This window comes from Cercospora beticola, chromosome 8 (assembly GCF_033473495.1).
Source record: "Cercospora beticola chromosome 8, complete sequence".
NCBI lineage: Eukaryota > Fungi > Ascomycota > Dothideomycetes > Mycosphaerellales > Mycosphaerellaceae > Cercospora > Cercospora beticola.
This window is the reverse complement of record NC_088942.1, coordinates 923011-946336: the sequence shown is the minus strand read 5'-3', so window position 1 is coordinate 946336 and position 23326 is coordinate 923011. Positions and strand designations below refer to the sequence as shown.

The 23326-nt window shown below is 52.1% G+C and overlaps 7 protein-coding genes across 7 annotated transcripts; 2 read left to right on the top strand and 5 right to left on the bottom strand.

Moving 5' to 3' along the window:
• Positions 1 to 290: 290 nt before the first annotated feature.
• RHO25_011698 (uncharacterized protein) lies at positions 291 to 668 on the top strand (the record flags this gene model as incomplete). Its single annotated transcript, XM_023603123.2, has 1 exon — positions 291 to 668. The coding sequence occupies one exon, from the start codon at positions 291 to 293 to the stop codon at positions 666 to 668; it is 378 nt and encodes a 125-aa protein (XP_023454716.1).
• Positions 669 to 971: 303 nt separating this feature from the next.
• RHO25_011697 (uncharacterized protein) lies at positions 972 to 3462 on the bottom strand (the record flags this gene model as incomplete). Its single annotated transcript, XM_023603122.2, has 6 exons — positions 972 to 1249; positions 1300 to 1931; positions 1979 to 2160; positions 2207 to 2508; positions 2559 to 3312; positions 3358 to 3462. 6 exons carry the CDS (start codon positions 3460 to 3462, stop codon positions 972 to 974), a joined length of 2253 nt encoding a protein of 750 aa, XP_023454717.1.
• Positions 3463 to 4197: 735 nt separating this feature from the next.
• Positions 4198 to 5527, top strand: RHO25_011696 (uncharacterized protein; the record flags this gene model as incomplete). The annotated part of the gene is made up of 8 exons (XM_023603121.1): positions 4198 to 4542; positions 4605 to 4622; positions 4671 to 4700; positions 4751 to 4823; positions 4894 to 4976; positions 5026 to 5193; positions 5251 to 5401; positions 5454 to 5527. The coding sequence occupies 8 exons, from the start codon at positions 4198 to 4200 to the stop codon at positions 5525 to 5527; spliced, it is 942 nt and encodes a 313-aa protein (XP_023454720.1).
• A 6841-nt stretch (positions 5528 to 12368) lies between these two features.
• RHO25_011695 (uncharacterized protein) lies at positions 12369 to 13102 on the bottom strand (the record flags this gene model as incomplete). Its single annotated transcript, XM_023603119.2, has 3 exons — positions 12369 to 12385; positions 12442 to 12844; positions 12911 to 13102. The coding sequence occupies 3 exons, from the start codon at positions 13100 to 13102 to the stop codon at positions 12369 to 12371; spliced, it is 612 nt and encodes a 203-aa protein (XP_023454718.1).
• A 659-nt stretch (positions 13103 to 13761) lies between these two features.
• Positions 13762 to 15826, bottom strand: RHO25_011694 (uncharacterized protein; the record flags this gene model as incomplete). Its single annotated transcript, XM_023603118.2, has 3 exons — positions 13762 to 13829; positions 13895 to 15691; positions 15751 to 15826. 3 exons carry the CDS (start codon positions 15824 to 15826, stop codon positions 13762 to 13764), a joined length of 1941 nt encoding a protein of 646 aa, XP_023454719.1.
• Positions 15827 to 16664: 838 nt separating this feature from the next.
• Positions 16665 to 18317, bottom strand: RHO25_011693 (uncharacterized protein; the record flags this gene model as incomplete). The annotated part of the gene is made up of 1 exon (XM_023603117.2): positions 16665 to 18317. One exon carries the CDS (start codon positions 18315 to 18317, stop codon positions 16665 to 16667), a length of 1653 nt encoding a protein of 550 aa, XP_023454724.1.
• Positions 18318 to 20535: 2218 nt separating this feature from the next.
• RHO25_011692 (uncharacterized protein) lies at positions 20536 to 23216 on the bottom strand (the record flags this gene model as incomplete). The annotated part of the gene is made up of 3 exons (XM_023603116.2): positions 20536 to 22569; positions 22628 to 23011; positions 23166 to 23216. 3 exons carry the CDS (start codon positions 23214 to 23216, stop codon positions 20536 to 20538), a joined length of 2469 nt encoding a protein of 822 aa, XP_023454725.1.
• Between the last annotated feature and the right edge of the window lie 110 nt (positions 23217 to 23326).

Here is a 23326-nt window from a genome sequence, read left to right as displayed (position 1 = left end):
TCTGCCGTGCAATCTTCTAGAAACCATTCGACTCCAAGAACAAATGGCATGTTTTATTGACATGGTTCCCAATTGCCCGTCACACATCTGGCGCTCGCTTCGCGATTCATATTGTTTGCACTAGTACATTCATCCATACAGAAGATTCCTTTGAGAGTCAAAATCACAAACATCAATATTTGCTTGCTCCTGGCTATAACCTCAACTAGACCACTCTCCACTTCTGCATCTGGATAAACCGTATCTAATTGTGGGCGCAACCCATTGAAAAGTACCATCGCTCCAGGATAATGCCCTACACCCTGATCTGGTACGTTGATGGAGGATGTCGCGGAAATGGAGATTACGACGCGATAGGCGCAGCCGCTGCTGTCCGAGAAACAAAATATCGAAAATGGATCTACAAGAAGAAGCTCCCCTACGATGGAACCAGGCATACCAATCAACGAGCAGAACTTCTGGCAATCATAATCGCACTCAAGAAATCTCTGAAACTGTATCGCCAACTCGATGGAACGCCATACCTCGAGCTCACAATTCACTCCGACTCACGCTATGCCGTTGACTGCATGACGAAATGGACTCCACGCGCAAGGAACGATACAGCAGACACTGCTTGTAACGAAATTTTGGATGAAATGGAGGACGAGCGATATATGTATTTCTGAAGAACCACTTGCTCTGAGTGGCATGGCAGGGTTTCCGCGCAAATCATCATAGCGCTTTTGAGTCCTCTGAGCGTGGGCTTTGAAGAGTGGTCACGGTCTCCAATACAGACAGGCGATCGGTTGCATGACTTTCAGAGCTGACAACGAGCGCTGAGTCGCATTGCCCCCAGAGCGGGCTGTTGTTGGCAAGAGTTGAAAGAATGAAGTGACGGGAAGGCGTTCTATCGAATGCACAATGTCTTCTGAGAAGGATATGCAATACTAGGCTGGTGGCCGCATCGTGTCTCACGACCCACGTCGTCTTTAACAGAACCCTAAAACGCAATTCGAAGTATCACAACCGCACCACCCCTGATCTGAGAACTCCGGTGCCTTCTTGCAAACAGGTTTCCCGTACTGGTTGCAGACCTTCGAACATTCGGAGTCTTGCGAGCACGGAGCATCCTTCGGACGCCAGAGATCCGAATCATTGGGAGGATTTTTCGCGAAAGTGTCACGTTTGATGGTCCATTTGACGCAGTCGCGAGTGAGAGTGCCACCCTGCTTCCAGAAGTTGAGCCCTTTGGGATTATTCGTGTCGCCTGAAAATTTGTCAGTTTCAAGAAGTTCGGAGGGAACGAGCATTCCTTACAGCTGTGTATCAGAGCGCCGAAGCGTTCTGTGCATGTCTTCATGAAATCAATCGCCCCGAAATCGGTAACCGGACACGATGCATTATCGAGCCAGTCGACTGAGAGATATACTGGATCGTGGAGATTTTGATTGTAGTGAAGTTCTTTGCGTCCCTGATCTTGTAGCACCTTGGCGGGTTCGAAGCGTGTCTTCCGGTCGATCTGTTGTTGACAAAAGAAACGGGCAGCTCTATCCATAGTTCTTGGTGCGACGAAGTGATTTGCATTGCCCATATCGCTCTCTTTCCCGCACTCTAGATTGGTTTCGCTCCCGGATTTTGGCGGTTGATTTTGCCCAGATGCGCCATCTTTGGTCTTACCATTGCCGAAATCGAAAGACGCTGTCCCACATGAGAGCTCCTGTGAGCCTGACTTCGCCATGGTATGGCTGTCGTAGCTACACACCGAAGAAGTATTGAACGCTCCGAATATCGCTGCGCAGTCGGAAGAACAGACTCCAGACTTTGGTTTCCACGAGAAAGAAAACTTATAATTCGTGTATGGGCCTCTTGTACCAGCGTCTTTGGGGCTGATGCCCACATCTGGTGCGTCTTTGGACATGTCAATGTTCTTGCAGAATGCACCTGAGAGTCTGCAGGCATCAGTCTGGATCCTGAGTCATGGTAATACAGGTCTTACCGTAAATAATCAGCGTACTCCAAGCTTACGCGCTCGTCCTTGTTACAGTCGAACTTTGCAGGCTCATCTTCGTCGTCAAGTGCTTCGGTGAGGAACTTCTGTCCTGCGTCCAAGTCGTCTCGAGACAGGGGGTTGACGTAGACCTCGACTGTCTTCAAACAGAGACAGCTTTTGTAAGTGCCCTGAGTGAATGTCAGTGTAGCTCTTGCAAGATTACCAGCTACGTACTTGTTGGCAGCGATCATCTGCTCCCGCACAATCTTGGCTGTCACATGCTGGCCGGTCCTTGACGTCCTTTGGGCACTTCTTGTCCTCGTTGTCGTCACCTTCGCGAGAGGGATCGTCGAGAAACATCGAATCGTCCAATACTATTTCTGCCAATTGATCGATGCTCCCGAGACACATGTCACTAGTGGCTTTCCAGACTAGCAAGGAAACTGCTTTGAACTGATCTGCGCTCACATTGGCGAATTCCGTGAGGCGCCCAGCGTTGGTCTGAACATAGTCCAGGGACGATCGTGCGGCGTCATCTATCGAAGTCAGCAGTCACATCCTATTCGAAGGCCATTGTGAACATTACCTCGTAGTTGCAGTAAGAGCTGCGGCACTTGCTGTACCTGCAAGCCCAGTGAAGCGAGCAGCTGGCCAGGAGCTGCCATGGGCAGAGCCCACAGTGCGGCATTATTGATCAGATTGTAGTTGCTTGCAGTAGGACCAGCTCCACTGATACGTCGGCGGACGTTATTACATTTGCCTTCGATGCCAGTTTGGCGCAGTAGCTGCTTGAGTAGGTCTGCTTTCTGCTCTGGAATTCGGACGATTAGATCACCCTTGCTGTGACCACCTCCATCGGCAGCAAGAGTCGTAATAGATGCGGGAGATGACTCCAGAGTCGGAGTCGGGCTTGTCTTGATGGTGACAGCTGGTTCGTTTGTGGCAGTCGCGAAAGCTACCTCGCCAGCAGTCAACGAAGCAAGCTGTGACCCAAGGCTGGATGGTATGTGAACATGGCTGACGAGCTTTGGGTGTGCTTCATTTGCCAGCCTGTTGGCCACTATCGCAGCGATGACGAGTCCGAAGATTTGGACTCCGGTGAACAAGACTGTGATTTGCCGAGCCTGTAAAGTCAAGCCGTAGTCTTTGTTGAGGACACCAGAGATCGCATTCGTGCAGTCCTGTGCAATGCCTTGCTTGCATATGTCACTGGCATCTTTGGAGAGGTCGCTCTGCATGTCGGGTCCCAGAAATACATCAAGTCCTTCCTTGGGAATGCCTTGAGCGATATCAGCTGGGGTGATGATCAGATCATTGCCGCTCGGGCTAGCAGTGACAGCCTAGAAATGTCAGTCGGAACTCGATGCTTCGTGACGAAAACATACGGGAGCTTTCTGGTACTCTGATGCTGGTCCAAGTGTGATCGTGGGTCCAGCGGCAGCAACAAGCCCAGACAAGGCGATCAGACTGGTTGGCAATGAAACACGCATGATTTTTCGAAAGATTTCAGACCTTTTGATCGTGCTGGAAACCGCCCCCACTCATAGTGTTATATATCTTCAAGTTAATCGCTACTGCTCTCTTGAGTACAACGATGCCGCTCTATCGCTTTGGCCAAAAATACTCTGCGTCTTCTCGCCGTAGGCCTGCAGCACAGCTGCAAAACGAACTCAGCCATACTGACAGCGCGTAGGCAAGCTTGCGGCGTAATGACAGATGTTATGTTGAGGTACAGTTTGATGGCGCTTAGCAGTAGAAAACGTGTTGTAGAAGTGTTGGTGTTAGAAGTGCAGAGAGTAAGGAGAGGAAGAGGCACAGTGTCACGTGCCAGTCTCTTGTTCTTGGCAAGCGAACAACTTGCCTCGTGGTCGAATGATTAACCGCAGCTTCTTCATCAACCTACTATTTCGAGACTTACTGCAGCAATGCCTCCAACACCTCGAAAACATATGTGCCGCATCTCTTTTTGGATGCTCGAGTGCATTGTGACCAGTGATCTGGCTAGACAACAAATCCCGAGCCATTCATGGCCTTCCTAGAGATGGCATGCCAACAGCATGCAGTCATGAAACATCCAATGCACGCCGCACTTATCACGAAGAGGCGCAGACACTCGTACTACTGCTGCATGTCGAAAACTACCATGTTGAAGATGATTAGAAAGGTCACGATTCTGCTCTTCAGAACGACACATTTCCTACCTCAAAACTTCTCAGCAAGCAAAAATGCACTCCTTCATTCGTGCAGTATCTTTCTTGTGTTTGTTTCTTTTCTCTGGCACGAGAGCCTATGAAATTCATGATTCCTGCGCTCTGCCGACCAAACTCCTCGTAAGGCAGGCTGCGAATCAGGCATTTGACATGGCTCGTCTGGCATTACAAGAACTCCAAGCCTCGCCACGCGATCCGGACGTTAACCGCCTGCTTGGACTCCTCTTCGCAAAGAAAGATGAAGACCCTACCACCATGGACGTGAGACGTCTGCGGGACATATATGACAACATCTTACTAGCAGCAGCTGAGGACGAAGCTCGACCACATCCGACTGATACTTCGCCATTGCAAAATGTGGTAAGCGCCAGCATTGTTGACTAATATTTGTGTTACTTATGCAAAAAGCTCACCATGACCAGATGATTTACTGTAACGAGGTATGATCACCCCTCGATGAGAAGGTGCAGTACTTACTCAGTTCTCAGGATCGATTTCAGAAACGTGCAGATGGGACGGTAAGTCTCTAGATGCATCTAAAATTGAATGGTGACTGATTACATCGCAGTGGGTGGATACTGGTATGAATTCCATATACTTGGCTTGGTATTATGGCTCATGTGTGTCCCACAGTCTCGCAGGTGATCCCAATAGGCGGCAAAGAATGCACGGCCAAGGACTTCACAACTATGGCATACACCATGGTTCCAGGGAGGGCTGTGTTTGAAAATCATCCCTCACAAATTACGATCTGTCCATGGTTGTTTCAGTGGGCGCGCCAAAGGAAGTACAAGGTGTGTTTGCTCTCAAGCGTCTCAAAGATGATAACTTATCGGTGATCAGAAATATGCCGACATGCAAGGAGGTATAGCAAAGGCCTGGACCAAGCGTACATTGCAAGCCACGCTACGGGCTCTTGGACGTGAGGACGGTATCGACAAAATGAGACTACTCGACCAGACAATCTTGCACGAGCTGACGCACACTCTGGTCGGTGGCCGAAGTCTAGATGTGAGGACATTCAACACTACGCTACCGCATGCAGAGGCAATGGCTGACTGCGAATAGGTGAAAGTGGCTGGTCTCTTGGGTTCTGAGAAAAGCTACGGATGGAAGAATTGTCTGGCGCTTGCCAAGAATGGTGGAATGCATCCAGAAGATGACAAACTTCCCAGGACTGCTCTAGACAACGCTGACTCATTAGCCTTATTCGGACTCGGTCAGTAATTGATCAAAACTTGCGTATGTGGAGACTAGACTGACATTGGCAGCTGTCAAACTGCTCCGCGAGCAGACCCCGCTGTACGTGTTGGAGAACGGAGGCTTGACAAATCGGAGACCATGAGGACGGGTGGCTGGGAAGAATCAAATGGCATGATCAAAGACGGCGTTGATGCATATGAGCATCTTTCAACGAGCGCAGATTGAATGATGTACCATGATTCTGTTTACCGAGAAAGCACCAGAAGAGGGATCTATCGGAGTTTTGATAGTTGATTATTTGAGACAAATGTTGCTTTGCTTCCACTGATAACGCTCTCTGCTCAGCGAGATCAGAGTACATTAGCTGTCCCAGGCTGGTAGACTAAAACCAATGCCACGCCTCTCCCGTTGTAACACTTTGAACGGCGCATCTGTGAACTCGCTGCTAATGCCAACTGTGATGCTAGTAGTCAGCACGACCAAGAAATGTACAGCACGAACTTCCATCAACGGCCTGACCAGCGCAATTACCTCTTCGTCGCGAACAGGGCTGCCCTGTCTGCGATCCGGTGGCCAGATAGCGATGGTGACTTCCAGACTAGTTAGATGCTCTAAGGAAGCAAGTATGCGACAGGCTTCCAGCCAGTCAGTTGTAGAGTCGGGCGTCCGGTAGCGGTAGCTAGACAGTGGTGGCCCTGGTATCTGGGAAGAATCAATCCACAGTGGCGATGCAAATGCTGTTCCAATTTTTATGTGTCGGATTTGTTGTAGTCGATGTGGAAGTATGATATGAGGGAGTCGAATAACACTTGCGGATCGACGAAAGTCAAAGGTATTGCAGCTATAAAGTGCGCCGACTGCCTCACAGTAGCTGCGTCTGATTAGGCCATACTCTGCACTTCGAGTTCGCGTTTCCTGTACTCACACGAGCTTACAACTCAGCAACGGGCCGAGTAGACGCCTCGCGCCCCAGAGTTCAGCGGGATTAAAATGCTCATCCGCTTCGCCCTTTCTCTGGTGCCAAGTCCTGCTGCTCCAGCAAATGTGACGAAAACACAGCTTCTCCGGGTCCCGTTCGAAGCACGGACAGTAACGAAGTGTTCCATCCCGTACATCCAGATGCAGAACTGTGGTCGGATCGGCTAGGCTGAGGGCGTATTCCCATATGATGAGCCGTATCTCCACTGGAATACGAGAGATGAATAGAGATTGTTGCTGGCCATCCGCCTCGAGACTAGGACTCGCTGGTCGTGGCGAGGGAAGTGATCGCAATGCTGGTTCGGGCAAATCCAGGGGAATGTGAATCGGTCGCCCATATATGTGTGGTCTCTTTCTGATGCCCAGATGGCTTAAGAGTGAAGATAGGCCATTCTTGTTCTTCATTGTCAGTGAGTTGGCGACAATGTTCATGAGAAGGCAGGCGTCTCAGGATATAGGGCTCGCTGTGCCACTTGCTGTGCCGACCAATAACCTATCATGCCATGATCCTTGACGCCGCCCAGTGTTGGCGCTAAGGCGCATGCACACTGCCACTTCCTCGCTAGGAACAGGACCTGTGCCCGTTCAAATACACTTCGTAGCCTGCCCGCATGGCAAAGACATTGAAGGAATGTATACAGCATCAGAGACTCTTCAGTGGAGCGAAGTTTAAGTTACAGTTGGAAAGAATGGGCGGGGTCGGGAAAACTTTAACCCGGTCCAGCTGTGCCACCGCCAGTTTCTACAGCAGTTACCAGGTATCTCCTTCGAACATACTCTCCGTCGTCCTGTGAGCCACAGGAAATGGAAAGCCTTGAAGTTTCTCCATCGCTCCCTCCTCAAGAGCCTCAACCCATAGAACCGTGAATACCGACGCATGAACATCCCTCAAAGGCTCCAACACAGCGACAACAGACTCCTCGTCGACCATGGGTAGAAAAGTGGAATTGGTGAAGATTGTAATCCGCAGCCTCTGAAGCTGCTTGAGCGAAGCCAGCACATCGCACGCCTCCAGCCAGAATGCTGATTGATTCTCGTCGAAAGACCGATAGGTAGGAACCAGAGAAAACGACTGCTGCTCCGCAGTAAGCCGTCGAAGCCGGATCATACCTCCTTTCATCGATACATGCAAGCTCAAATTTCTCAATTGCTGGAAGCGATGCGGGAGCATGATATGCGGCAGGCGAGCGAGACTTGCTGCTCGCCGAAAGTCGAATCTGTTGGACTGATAGAGGATGCCAATTGCCTCCGCATATCTGCTTTCGGTCAGTATCAAGCCTGCTTCCTTCCTGCTGGTACAATTTGAACAGAACTCACATCGTCTTGCAACTCAACAAAATAGTTAGAAAACCCCGACCGGTCCTCGGCTCCTCCTCCATAAACCCATCGTCCTTTCTCCCCTCGTAGCGGTACCACAGCGCACTACTCCAACAGACATGATACCAAGATTTCGCTTCATCCTTCAACCTTTCCGGCTTTGTCTCCCAACACTGTCGATACCACAAAATCCCATCTCGAATATCCAAATGGAGACAATCATCCTCGAACCTCGGACCCAGAACAATTTCCCATATCAACAGCCGAATCTCGACCGGCAGGCGCGTAAGGAGTAAACACTGCGTTTGCAAATTCGGATTCGAGCTAGGTGTACCAGGGCGTGTTGCTGGGAGCGGACGCAGAGGAGGTTCCGGAACATCTGGATAATCCTTGAGTTTTACCACACAGCTACGACGTCCCAGGTTCGCGAATTCCGAACGGCAACAGCAGCAGATGTAAAGGACCAGACCCGCCAAACTGCAGATAGCCCTGCCGGCTTCGCGCCCAGCGTCGCGAAGTCGTTCGCGCATGACTTCCTTGACTTCCGATTTGCTCTTGAACGCTGTGAACTCGAGCAGGTTGCACAACTGGACTGCTGAATTGCTCTCACGCACTGTGGAGCGGGACAGGTGCTATTTCGTCCTCGAGACCAATTCGTGTTTCCTGCTTGTCTGCTTCTTTCCTTTTCTTCGACTTGCGCTTGCGCTTAAACTTGAGCTTGGGATCCAGACTGTAAGTCTACCTGCAGAGAAAGTTTCAATCGATACAGCGGAAGCAGATAAATGGAAGACAGGTGTGCAGGACAACTTCTTCGAGAATTCCTTCAGCACGTCTGTGCATGCCGGTAGGGAATCGTCGTCTGCTCAGCAACTGTTGTGGTTCACTGAACTCGTTCCTGAGCTCCTGGGACTCAAATATGTGCCGAATCGTCCTGGAATTCGACAGCTACTTCACACCCGCCTTCGTCGCACCCGCCTTCGTACCCGTCTTTGGCTTACGGTTCCGCTCGCGCTTCCACTTAAGCCTAGGATTGAGACTGTAAGCCTGTTTGTCAAGGCCATCGAATTCGACACAGCCGCAGCAGATAAATGGCACACAGGAAATCAAAGCGGCGCACTCCCAAAAGTCGTTGGCACGTTTGCCCATATCCTTGAGGGAAGATAAAAGCCTTCTGTCCAGCTTAGTTCCTGCTCGCTTGACTCTCCGTCTGTGATTTGCGCCAGCGCTTGAGTTTGAGCTTAGGATTAAGACTGTAGAGTGAATCGCCGCTAACGGGCTCGAATTTCACAATGCGGCAACAGATGCAGGAAAGACAGGCGAAAAAACCCGACCTGAACGTATACAAAATCGATGCAACCGCCCATAGCAGTGGGACAGTTGCTGCCTGTTTGAATTCTTGTGGCTTGCTCAGGTGATCTTCATCACAATGGTTTCGATGGGTTGCTGTATTGTCGAAAGTCACATCCGCAATTTGTTCTCTCGTCCGAAGATAATATTTGAGACTATAGCAAGTCAGCAGTATGAGCGAAGCATCATGTGGAAGGTGAAGTGAGGTGAGGTATGTATGCTATGCGCCCAGCTGAAAGAAAGTTTGTCCATCGTTAGCGCTGTCTGTATGCACGCCGCACAGCTACATGCCATGCAATCGCTTGGCCTACAGGATCATGCAAGTTTCGTTCTCGTTTACAACCATCTGCTCTTGCGAAACGCCAACACGTACTTCTCGCTCTACAACCTACACAAACAAGCTGTCCGATGCAATGTTGTACTGCTTGATGATGTCTGCCAACTTCTTCGCTTCCTGAGCATAGTCGATCGTTCGTGCGTATTGGACCTGGTATCGGACTCTGATCGAACGAGTTAGCCACAGACTATGGGAGTGCCAAGGGAAAGAGAACGATACCTCTGCTGATCCTGGAAGGTATCCATCTTGGCCTTGCAACGGAAGATGAAAGACTTGCAGTTTGCGTCTGCAAAGGCGTCGCTAACACGCTTGTCATCTCCTTCTTCCTTCATCGCCATGAGGTCATTAGCTGGCATGCCCAGAACCTGTTGGCCAACTTCATCGAAACAGCTCAACCAGATCTGGCCAGTGTGATCGCTGACATTCACCGACATGATGTATCTGTACTTCGGCGCAGGCCAGCTCTTGTCGCACTTCTCACAGCGCCAATTGCCTTCTTCAACCTCTATGACCTTCTTGTTGCAAGGCTGTGGGTCTGTAGTCTGACAAGCTGGATATGCGAAGCTGTCTTGCTTGATGTAGATGATGGTAGCTTTGATGCTGAACCAGTCAGTATCATCAGTCATACCCAGGTTCTCATCGCGAACTTGTGCGATGGTCTTTGTGTCGTTCTTGGCACCACCAGTGGCACCCACTGTAGACATGGTGTTGGCGTGAGAGGCAAAGGTCTCATTGTGGCCACTGGCGCTGTACCATCCCTTCAACTTGAAGGCTTCGTCGATGTCTGGATTGACATTCATGCTGCCACTGGACAGGAGCGACAGCGATCTGCCTCCAAAGTCGCTCACCTTGACGCCTTTGAATGCGACGACGGACTCTGGTTGTGCTTCGAATGATTCTGCAGTCTTGCCCCAGATGGTGAGTCGAACGTTGTAGCCAGTGTCGTCGACCAGTGTCAGCTCGCGCTTGCTGTAAGGCTTCGATGTGGTCTTAGACACTATCTCGTTGACCTCGCCAACTTCTGACAAGACACCAATCACATCGATTGTGGAGTCTTTCTCAACGCTTTGGAGTGCCTCGATGGTGGTAAAGTTATAACGCACTTGCGGCACTCCGTCGTCTCCCTCGGCCTTCTCAACGAGCGTGTCGCGCTCAAATGCCAGCTCGTAGTCATTGGGGAGATTCGAGAACTGCTTCTTTGCCAGCTGCACTCGGCAAGGGCTAGAGATGTAGTAGACATTGCCTTCTTGCAACACGTCGTGCCATTGGTCCACTGCATCGTTGAACATCGTAGCTCGAATCTCGCCAGACTCATCCAAGAAATTGGCACTGAAAAGCTTGCCTTCTCCATTCTTATTGTGCCACGTCTTGATATCTCCCTTGTGCGTGACACGTGCCTTGATCGTCCACTTGTGCGTGTATGGCGAAATCGCTTCGATGGGTGTGATGTTGCCGTGAGGACCGTTGTTCGAGGCGCCATTGGTTCGTGAAGGCAATGAGCGCTGCTGCTGTTGCTGCTGTGGTTGCTGTTGAGGCTTCTGCTGGCCGTAGAAGTTGTTGCCCGCAATGTTTCCAGGCTGTGGCTTGACGTCCTCTTGCTGCGCCTTGGGCTCAATCGCCACAGGTTGTCCCAGCTTGTCGGGCTCACCATACTCTTCCAATACATCAAGATCAATAATGATCAAGATGTGCTTATCCTTGACAAAGTTCGCCTGGAACTGCTTCAGTCTGCAGACCATTCCCTTCTTGAGTGTGCCTTCGGTGATGAGGTGGTTGGACTGCATAGACATCATGCCCTGGATGAAGTTGATCGTGTCGTTGAACACAACTCTCCATCTGTCCTGCCCACCGGCGCCTTGCGCCATGGGTTTGATCTGAACGCACTGCAGGACAGGGTTCTCGACAATTTCGCCGTCGGTGATGCGTTTGAGCGCGCCATGCGAGATGGCCGTGAAAACGTCGCCCATGTTGTCGATTGCTGTTATGTGAGCGTGCAAGGGAGGTGGTGACAGCGTGCAAGAAAGATGCAGTCGAGATGGCAAACACGGCGGAGTCAGTAAGTCGCGTAAACGCGTGAACGCGTCCGCTGCCTAAAGAGCGCCAAGACATGGCCCCGCCATTTGTGCAACGAGCTTGATCAAATCGGCCATCAATGTTTGACGTCCAGTTGATACTCAGCAGCAAAGCGTGTCGTCCTGTTCAAAGCACACGACGATATGCAGTGTCGTTCCTTTTCCTCGCAGGAAGGACTGTGGACTACAGTAACGATAGGGATGTTAGTGGCAGCTCGGAATATGTAGTATATACAGTATATATACCGTATATACGCTCCATCTCGGAGGTCGCCCTTGTATATATACGATATGTACGCAATTAACGCAGCGGCAGCAAGCTGCTATCGACGAGGACACGACGAAACGAGCTCGAGAGTGCCTTGTCGCGTTATATTTCAAGCTTGTCTCAGGATTTCTACGCTATCTTCTGCCCTTCTACGGTATCTTGCTTTGCGTAGAGCGTAGTTAGACGATAGACGATATGCGGTCTTCTCGGCGCTTACTAAGGGAGGTATATACATTGGTATATAAAATTCAGTATACTGTATATACCGCCCGAATCTTAAATATACGGTTACGGTATACCCACATCCCTAAGTAACGAGCTCAATTGATCACGCTGTTCGTCTCCCTGGCATGTGTCCGAACTGGCAAGCACCAGCCTCTAGACTCAGCAGCTAGCCAGGGAGCCCTGCTCCATCACCCATGAGCTCCCACGACCTCACGACAGTCTTAAATACCATTGTAACAATCTTGGTAAAGGAGTCTCATACAACACACACACTCCGCGCAGATGGAACTTCCGAAGAAAGAAGCAACTGAATGCCATGGTCTCATTCCATTCGTCATTCTATCTTCCCAGTATCTCTAAGCCACAGCTACAACTGGTAGCATTGCCGAGCCTCATACCATCCCTCTGTAGAACTGTTTTCCGGTAATGCATTACGCACTTAAGAAGAAGAGCGCCCTATCACAATCATTAGCAGGTCGTCACACAACCAAAGCACAAGGACAAATACTCACACTGCTGCACCTCCTGCTCACTCAAATGCCTCAACTTATTAACACTCGGCGTCTCCCCCGTAACAGCACCCTTCACAACCTCAATCGTGCTCGTCACAAAATTCTTCGCACTCGTCGCATAAGTCACCGTACTCGTCTTAATCTTAATCAACCCGATTCTCGGATCTTCCGGTCCACCATCATGTTTTCCATCACCGAGGTCTCCGAGCCAAGCCTTGAGGGCGGGGGAGTAGTACTCTCGGACTTTGGCGCGGTCGGTTTCGACGGTTGCGGGGCCGGAGAAGGAGGCCCATTCGCCCGAGTTGTTGAGGAATCCGACGTTGATTTGAGCGTTGGCGTCGAGGTCGTCGGTTTTGCCGGATTCGGTGTTGGTGTGGAAGATGAGGTCGATGCCGTTGCCTTCCTGTTTGTGTGGGTCAGTTTCTGCTGTTCGTGGTGCAGCGAATTGGACGAGAGAAACTGAACGCACCTTAGCAGCGAGAGCCATAGCCCTGCTCACGAGGAGTCCCTCGGTGTTCTTGGTAGTGAGCAAGCAGAACTTGTTCTTATCAATGAACGTCTTCAAATCCTCCACCTTCTCTTGCAGCGAAGGCTCCTGCTGGTTCTTGGAAGTGTATGGATCGGCATCCTGGGAGCCCGTGTTGGTGTTGCTGAACGACATGATGGGAGGTATTTGGTGGAAGTGTTTCTGATGAGTTCTAGGAAGGTGCGTCGTTAGTCCAAAAGACTGTTTCGAGCGAAGAACAACTGAAGGTCGCAGTGGCAGTGAGGAAGTCGTCCGAATGGTTCTGACAACCCGAAGCGACATGTTTCTGCCGAAGTGCACAGAACTCGTAATGCCGATAGCACTGCTCGCCGTCGACGTTTTCTGAAGACGAAAGAAGAGAACGACTTACCAAAGTTCTTCGTCGCAAGTGTTGAAAAGCAGTATCAAGTTGTCATCGAAGTGCGAGATGGATTGTTTATGGTCGATGGCGCATTGGTGATGTCAGTGGGGCACGCAAGCACGAAGCACTGGAAATGCCCCTCTCGTCCGCCTCGCGCTCCAGGAATTGCGTCTTTCTCGGCAAACTGCACGTGACCACGCCGTACCCAGCTCTCTGTCTTCCACATCGCAGCTGATCGTAGCTCTAGCGGCTCCTTTGAGCCGCAATACGTCCATCAGCCGCAATCTGGCGATCGTAGAAAGTATATCTGAGTTTCCTCACGTCACGCCATAAAATGAAATACGTACGCCATGGAGAACACCTCTTTGTGGACTTGTGATACATGTTGATTCTACAGTCATACATCTACAACTGCATTCTGTAGAGGTACTGCTTAATCGATCTTGAGTGACGCGTAGATGCGATGCACAAACACCCAGCATGCAAAGAAGCCGATGGAGCCTGCAGAAAGGTGAAAGTCAGCATAAGCGTCACAGTCAAAGTCGTAAAAACATCCAAGAACTTACCACTCAGCAAAAACCACAGAAAGCTCAGCACAAACGAGTAGCCCAGATACAGCAGACTCCCCGTAAAACTGCTGAAGCTCAACATTCTCGCCCAATACAGCAAGCTGTACGCAAAGACGTATCCCGCGCTAGCTCCACTGCTAGCAAAAGCCCTCCATTGCCAGTGATAGTTTTCCGCACAGAGCAAGAAATATATCATGAGGATTGTGACAGCGGAAGATGTCACAATCAGTAATCCGAAGCTCAGGAAAAGGAATCCGAACATGTAGTAGACCCGATTGCTCCAGAGCGAGTTCATGATGAAGTACAATTCGACGAAGATGGCGCCGAAAGGAAGTACTCCGACCAGGAACATGCTCGGCACCAGTCTCATGTATCCTTTGCTGGGTGGGATTTGTCGCGGGATCTGGTTCGTGCGGACAGGTGCGTCGGCCATAGGTTGACGGAATCCGAACCACGAGCCCACTACCGACAGTGGGACAGAGATCACAAACCAGATGCCGACAATAACGAGCATGGTTGTGAATGGCACCGCTCCAGAGGATTGCCTTGCCCAGACGAAGAGGTTGAGCAGGAAGAAGATGCCGAACACCACGATCGGAACAGCCGAAGGTATGAGCACGAACAGCTGCTTCCACTTGTCGCCGCCAAAGGACTTGTAGACTCTTGCGCCAGCATAGCCTCCCACGCAGCCAAAGATTGTGTAGAGCAGGATCATCATGGTCGCAAGACTACCGCGGTTGCTCGGCGAGAGGAATCCAACGACCGCGAACACGATCGTAAAGCCAGCCATCATGAACAGCTGCGCTCCATTTCCAACCAGAACAGACAACGCAAGCGCGTGCTTCGGCGGGCGAAACACATCTCCATGGACCAATTTCCAGCCACTATCGTCGTGCATATCCCCATCATCCACACCATTATCGTTCAGATCGTCCAGATTGATCTGATCCAGTCTGTTGTACCGCTGAATATCCTTCTTCAACGTCCTGGCGAGAATAGTGCTGACCATGCCAGTCAAAAAGAAGACAATAACCGCACTATTGATCAACGAAAACCAATGGATCTTCGGATCAAAAACATGCAAATACTTGTCCCATCGCGTCGCAAACGAAGTCGTCGAAGCCCTCCAATGCACGCTGTACGTCCAGGTAACCTTCGTCTTCGCGCCTTCCTTATCCGAAAGCACAACCGCTCCTTTACTCGGATCGCAATCTGCTTTCATATCCTCTCCCTTGCCAATCCTCCTCGATCCCTTCCGCGAAGAAGGTTCAACTAGAATCCCCACAACTCTGTATTCGTTCTTTCTTACAGCATGATAATCGATATAGATATCATAATGATTATTCAACTGCGGTTTCCCTTCTACCACATCTCCCAGCACAAAACCCGGCTGATAGAATTCCGAATCCGTATTGGGATCTCGGTATGCTTGCGCAGCCGGTAAGCCGTCGATCAGCCAGTTCACGATATAATCTTGCTGAATTCTGCGATTCACGAATTTGGCATCTTGGTGGTCGAATTCGACTTCGTCGCAGACGGCTTGACACGTCTCTTCTACTTCCATGCGCAGTTTGAAAGGCGAAGTGAGGATCCTGTCGCCAAAGAGGATGCTTCCCAGCGATTCGGAGATATGTTGTGGTCCATCTTTTGGCTGGCAGAAGTGGAAGTTGGGGTGGTAGTAGTCGTAGGAGAAGGCCGATTTGACGGAGTTGTCGCGTTGCGATTGGGAGGGCGAGAGGTGGTTTACGGTGAGTGGGACTTGGTCGCCATGTTTGTAGTTGGTCGGTGTTATGCCTGTAGTTGTGGTTGGTGAGCTCGTGGTTCCCAATACGGCGCAAAGCGACCACGTTTACCTGGTAAATAGAAGGCGTGAGCTATGGGTGCTGACAGCAGGACCAGCAGCGTCGCTGGCAGCTCATCGAGCCGCATTGTGCATTCGTTCTGAAGGCCCCGTCGTCCGCGCTCTCGAATGCCGTGACGATCTGCGGGAGGAGAGCGTTTGTTGGTGCAATGTCCACCGTCTCCGAAGTTGCGGGGCCTGCTGTCGTAATCCTTGGCGCTAGCTCCAGAGAGAAGGGGTCGTGCGGTCGCGTCGTTGCCGCTCTGGTGTGGCACCGCCCTCCTTTGTCCTTCTGTTCAAGACAGGCTGAGGAGGCGACAGATCGAAACAACAGAGCTGGTCAAAAGATGAGGTGTCAAGTTGGAGAGCAACTTCATGCCAGGCACCAAGATCCCAGCCTCCCAAGTGCTCCGCGGGAAAGCTGCACTGCCCAGCTCAGCCTGCAGCAACAGCTGTAGAGAAGGATCGCCGCAAGGAAGCCCTCACTCTTGTCCACACGTCGTACAGACCTACGTGGCCTCGTACGGATACGGCATTAGTTCAACTGTCACCAAAATAATGCTACGCACGATCGAATCCAAACGAGAAGCAAGCGAAAGACACCATTTTATGTGCTGAATCTCGTATCTCATTTCAAGCAAAGCTCATCTCGTAGCTTCGTATCGTATCTGTTTTGATCTATGTACCCGCAATTTCCTCCCAGCGCCATGCCGATGCCAACGATTTTTGATCCAAGCTCTGGTGCACAATTCCCAAGAGCTGCTATGCCAATTCCACCAAACCGCAAACTTTCGTCCCCAAAGAGAAAAGTAGAATAAACAAGAATCAGAGTAGTCCCCTTGGTACTGTTCGTCACTCCATGTCAAAACGAAAAGGGTGTCTTTAGCTATAAGCCTATGCACAGATGATTTCAGCATTCACCGCACTTTAACCAGTGTAGCTCATGTAAGTCTTGCCGTATGTGGAAGGCTCAGTTCCAGTGACGAGCTGACCTGAAGCTGTCATGAAGTAAGCATAGCCAGCGACATCGCTGTTGCTGTCCATCCATGGCATGACCTCCTGAAGGAACTGGCTGATCTCCTCATCGGAGCCAGTAGCACCAAATTCGGAAACATAGATTGGCTTGCCAGGAGCAAGAGCGGCAGCATCTTGAATGTGCTTCTTGAAGTACTCGACGTTGGAAGCGCTGTCATACCAGTGAATGTTGAGGCAGTCGATCTGGCAGTCGGTGCATTGAGACAAGAAGTCCTTGAGCCAGGTGAGACCCATTTGACCACCACCGTTGGTGACAGATGGAGCGCAGAGCTGAGCCTTGCCCTTGAATGGGTTCATGTACTGCTTGTAAGCAGCAGCAGCGGTGCCGCAGGCCATGTTGGCTTGTGCGTCGTGATCAGGCTCGTTGAAGGAGAAAAGGTGGGACGAGCCAGAGTCGATGGCAGCCTGGGCATTCTTGCTCCACTTGCTGGTGAACTCAGTTCCATCGCCCCAGAGAGTTGGAACGAACATGAAGTCGCTGCTCAAGCCGTCCGAAGAAGAGCCCCAGTTGTATGCCCAAGTAATCTCGCGGGAGCCCTCAAAGCACTTGGTGAGGCTGGCATCGTTGTAAGCAAGACCACGCTTGCCGGAGCCGGAGCCGGAGCCAGAGCTGCCGGTGCTTGATGGTGAAGATGCGGACGAAGCGGCGCTGGACTTTGGGGCAACCTGCTTAACATCACCGTAAGCAGAGAGCGCAGGAGCCGCTGATGTGGTCGCTGGCGATGCCTCGCTGGAAGACGATGCTGGGGCAGAGTAAGCTGGAGGAGCAGATGGAGCACTCGACTGCGCTGGCGAGGCCTCGCTGGACGAGGAGGCGACAGGATAGACTGGAGCAGATGGCGCACTCGACTGCGCTGGCGATGCTTCGTTGGTAGAGGGTGCTGGGGCCGAGTAGGCCGGAGGAGCAGATGGAGCGCTCGACTGGGCCGGCGAAGCCTCAGAGCTAGATGATGGAGCAGAATAAGCCGGTGGTGCAGCAGCCGAGCTGGTCTCGGCAGGAGAGGCATTGGTGCTCGACGGGGCGGTCTGGCCCTCGGTCAAGGTCATGGTGACCTTTTCGGTGTGGGTGACTGTCACAGGCTTGCACTGCTCGTCGTCCTCTCCGCCAGCACCGCCAGATGGAGAACCACCGGAGCCAGAGCCAGAGCCGTAGCCAGCTGGAGAGACCTCATTGCCAGATGGAGCTGGAGCGCTCGATGGAGCTTGCTGGTTTTCGACAGTCACGGTCTTGTAGTGAGTCGACCAGAGCGTGCTGTAGTCGGTGTTGGGCTGAGGTTCGGCCGCAGAAGAGGAGCCATATCCAGCTGGGGCGCTTGGCTTGGAGATGCCGGTCGATCCCCAGACGCCCGTGCCGTTAGCAATGGGGTAAGGGTAAGGAGAGCCGGTGCCAGTTGGGTGCGCGGCACCAGCGCCAGTACCGTAAGCAGGAGGAGCATAGGCCGGAGGCTGCTGGCGAGCAGCGTGACGGTGGCCGTGACCGCCTGCGTGGAACGAGGCGACAGTGCTCGAGGCCAAAGCCAAGGTGAAGAACTTGATGGCCGACATGGTGAATCGAGTTCGGGATCTCGTGATCGATGAAGTGACTTGTTATGGACTTTGTCGTGTTTCGTGAAGCTGCTACCAGAGCGCTTTTGCTGAAGCCGTCAAATGATCGTGGTGTTCCGAAGAACTAAAGAGCGTGTGGATGAGCGTCGAGCTCGAAGAGAGAGTGTGACAGCAAAAGGTCGAGCGGCGCCTGTTGTCAGAAGGGACTGTCGATGTGAGAGCGGGGGCGAAAGATCAACTTTCGAAGCAGATGAAGGGAGAAAAAGAGAGTGGGTAGGGAAGATGTGGTCAACAACAATTGAGGACGCAATGGCGAAAGAAAAGTAGTCGTCGTGTGCAAACGCAAGCACATGCAAAACAGGGATGGCCATTCAAGCGAGGCAGATCTCTTCCCGTGTTTGGCCACACGCCGTTGATGGTGCTGCAGGTACGGCGTCTGCGCGGTGGACCTCTGCTCCAAACGCGCTGTTTCATGTGCTGCGGCCGAGTGGTCGTGTCCACGCAAGCAAGCAAAACGAAGCGCTACTGTACCCGAGATCGCAGGGGCGCCGATGTGAAGTCGCTGGCGCACCGGCAAGCCGTCGAACCAAAGAACTGGTCTAGAGCTGCTACAGCACACGACACTCACGAGTTTGTGTGCGGCTGAAGGTGCCGACCTGGTCCACTTACGAGGTGTAGCTTCTGCTTCTTCCTCCTTCTCCTGGCACGCCTATCGGGTCCCATCTGTGCCTGGACGCAAACGATCTGATGCGCAGCGCGGAAAGCCTCCAGCCATTCTCGATGCCGGCGTAGGAATAGCTCGTGTGTATGCGTGCGTGGCTCTGCACGACCGATCTCCCAAGGCCCGGCCCACGAACAAGCCTTTCCCTCCGTCTTCTGATCGCCAGGCGAGGGAGGAGAAGAACGAGAAGGCTGAGACAGCCCGACACGCCGGTGGCACCGCGTCTTCTCTCCTGTCGTGGGCGCGCGGTAGCAAGTGTTCGAAAGGTGGAGTCGTCGACGACAGCAGACACACAGGGCACGCCGTGTCATTGGCTCCCCTGGCACACGTTTGCTACCGCGCAGACCCACCACCATGGTTTCATCCGAGAAAGTCTCGACGCCAGAAGAACTTTCCCTTTCCGGAAATGCTCCTCACGCTTGGTGCCCGAGAAGGAGGACGTCACCTTCTCCCTCGCCTCGCCTCTCCCACCCGGCTGCAGTCCGGCACCTCGTATTGCTCAAAGTCCGCTGACAAGTCGCCCACCTGCCTGAAAGGCTATTAGACCATACATTACATGATTCACCCGTGAGCGCGACAGAAGAACCGGCGGTTACAGCCACCACTGTCTTCCAGAACAACCTCATCCCTTTCCTCAGCCGCGAAACAGGGACGCAACCCCCAAAATGCTCTATCGTTTCAAATCCTGCAAGATACATCACACAACGTCGCGGTAACATCGAGAAACGACGAAAATCGAATCGGATGCTGCGCCTTGCTACCCACTTTTTCTCCTTCCTTTTCTTTTCTTTTCCACGTGCGAACCAAGACTTTGAACAATGCTTGTGTCCTCATTCCTCCACCTAAGGCTGCCGCACGTTGGTCCATGCAGTCGCATGATTGACAAACCGTATGCGGAGGATCGCCGGCCGGGAGCAATCGCTACATATCAGCACTGCACGATCAGATCGTCATTGATGCTTGAGAGAAGCACGATAGAGTGCTTTTCATGCAGATATCAGTATCGCGAGCGCGATATATTGCATGCATAATAACTTTGCGTATACGAGCGACACATGTCAGTCAGTATTTTGAGACTATGACGCACTCTCGATTCGATTGACAGCTTGACAGGGTAACACTTCGTGAGAATGGAGTCCTGTACGCAGTGGGTATCTAGCTATCCGCTCAAAGTGCAAACAGCGTGCGCTGTCCATTTCTCATCTCATATCCTTTTCAGCTCACCCATGCAGCTCCATCACGGCCACTACTACCGTGTCGTAGAAGGTAGCCTCAAATACATGCAGGAAAAACGCTCCCATGCGCCGCGCTGTGGTAGTGCTGTTGTGCCTTGCCTTCACGTCTCCCATACGCTTCATCCAGTTTTACGCCGACCCAGATGCGAACGCTTCTCCAAATGCCGTGATCATGCCGTGCCTCAGTTTTCCCCGCTGCGCAACCAAAACGCCATAAGCTATGCCATGCCATGCATGCAACGAAGTAGAACAAATGCCACGCTCAAGCCATGTACTTGTACGATGGTACAGGTGCATCTTCAAGGCGCTCCAGGTAGTCGCGCTCGATCAGGCTCTCGATGCGTTTCTTAATCATGTTGACGTCCGGCTTGAACTGTGCCGAGCAGACAGTCAAGACTTCTGTGAGGAGATTCGAGTGGGCCAGTTCCTTCCGCTGCTTCATGATACGAACCACAGCAGCTTCAATGACATAGCCGCGGCTGTCGTTGTTCTTCTTCTCGGTCTCCTTACGCTCCTTGTCGCCTTCGACCTTGTTTCCAGCAGATACCACGCCAACCTTGATCTTGATGGCCGTGGGCTTGTACTGCTCGTTGAAGCTGAATCTGTCGCCAGCGTTGACCTCTCTGCCCATGGGCTCCTTAGTCAGCATGCGAGTCTTGGGTGCCACGGCCAGCGACTGCAGGTTGCGCTTGAGTGCGTTCATGGGAATGTTGGTCTTGCTCTGAATCTCCTCCAGAGTGAGCGAGGCGTCACCCATGTCGTTGAACAAGAGCAGGATGAGTGCAGCGTAAGTCGAGCAGTTGACCTCGTGAATCTTGGGCGCTGTGCGTGGAAAGCGTGCGCGAACATCGACGTCGCCCATACTCGTCTGCCAAGTGAGCTTGCGTCCAGAATGCTTCTCCGAATAGAATGCCTCGAAGCCACGTCGTACTCTGTCCAACGCCGGAGGGTAGATGATTTGCATCTTGTTTTCCGGATCGTCCTCTGAAGAGCTCTTGAAAGCTTCCAGTGGCCATGTCATGGCAGTCAGCACATTGACGGTTAGGTCGACACGCTCTCGATCGCTGCCGTAGCTCGCCGCCTTCAAGCGGTAGCTTTCTGTCAGATCCTTGCTGATACGCATGTCCTTGAACATAGCCTCGAGCTTCATAGTGAAGCTGTTGCCCAGTTCCAATTTCATCCGACTGATCATGCTGGTCTCCACATCCGGGTCGTGGCTCTTCTTGAGCAATAATCGCTTGCAAAGGTGCTTCTTGTAGTAGGTCTCGAAGATGTCCTTGTCCTGGAGGTACCGCAGCAACACGATGGCCTTCTCCAGGATGCGATCCACTTCTTCCTCAGACTTGTCCTTGATGCCCTTCTTCATGTTGTCGTCGATGAAGAGTGAGATGTACTCGCTTGCACGAGCGAAAGCATTGATGTTATCACTCATACTACGAGTGAGCGCCGTCGAAATGCTCTGATCGCTGCCGAACGAGACTCTCCAGATCTTGTCGAAGCGGTCCTTGAGGTCCAGAATCTCTTCCACCCACTTCAGTGCTGCAACCGTCTGCTGGTTGATTTGCTTGACGTTGCTGCCTTTTGACTTGTCTCCTTCGCCCTCTTCTGTGGTGGGCACTGGTGCGGGTGCGGCTGAAGCGGCTGCGAGAGCATCTTCGTTGATCTTTGCACCCATCTCTGCAACAATCATTTGCACAGCCTTCGTGAGCTCCGGCTTCTTCGGGTCCACGCGCGCTTCCAAGTCGTATACCAGATGAAGCTCATTAAACTTGTCGTTGTCGACCATGTAGCGTACTCCAGAGTCCATTTCGATCAGCCCCTTCATCTTGTGTCGAATCAGCTCATCCTCGACCACTTTTTGGATCTTCGGCGCTGTGGACTCTGAAAGTGTGGATCTGCAGCGATCGCTCTCTTCGTCAATGCGCCGCTTCGCATGCTTGCAGTATGTTCCGGCATCCGATTCCTTCAACAGACGCTCGCCTTCTTCGCGGTAGAAACGTGCACTCCTGTCTAGGAAGTCTGCCTCAAATGACTGGATGTACAGCTTTCCGTCCTCAGTCTCCTGCTCCGTCTCATACAATCCCTCTAGCATGTAGATGTTGGACTTTATCAAATGCGAGTCTATACGCTCTCCCTCTCGATCCATCGATATCTGGTCGAGGATGAGGTTTGTGAGGTACTGTAGGAGATCGTCGGCGCCAGAACGGATAGGAGTGCGCAGAATCTGGTCTCGGAAAATGGACATTGATTTGGCGTAGATCGAAGGGCGGCGGTGGTCGGTACAGTATACGCGGTCCTTTGTCTTCACATCAGTCAAACCGGCGACTTACTGAACAAGTAGAAATTCGACTCACCATGTACATGAGCACATCCGTCAGCATTCCCATGCAGACCTGGTGATCCTCCCATGATGACTTGAGTGCAGACAAGAAGCGCTCTCCTGCCACTCGACGCTCCGCCGTGGTTGCCAGAGACCGGCCGAGGTCATCTGTGAGCTGGAGGGGAGCTGTAAGCAAGTTGACGATTTTTGGTCGCACCGCATCGCTCAGCCAATTCTCCTCAAACTGCGCGACCTTGTTGTACAGCTCATCTCCCTTCTTCTTAAGCACAATTTTGTAGGCATTTCTGTACAGTTCCTCAAAAGACAAGGCAGAGGCGTTCTTCTCGTGGATTTCGGTGAATGCGCGCTCGAGCGTCTTCCAGGTCGTTTCGAAGTCGACGTCGGTGCCGTGTAGCGTCTGTGAGTGATACGAAGCCATATTAGCAATGACTTCTTCCAGTTGTTCGGAAGCACATATAAATGAAGCGAGGGAAGTTTGGGTGGTGGGGTCGCCGGCGACGACGTCGCAACTGAGGGCGGCGGAGCTGTTGTTTGCTAATGGCGGGACTCACTCTTCGCGGCGGACGTATCTTGGCCCGGCCTCTGCCTGCAAGCGAGGCCATGACGGGCGCTGCACTTCAGCGGCGGTCGGTGTCCAGCAATTCTTTATTCACTCAGCTGCCGGGAGATGGCGGGGGAGCAGTCGGCGGGCCGGACAAGAAGCTCTAGGTCG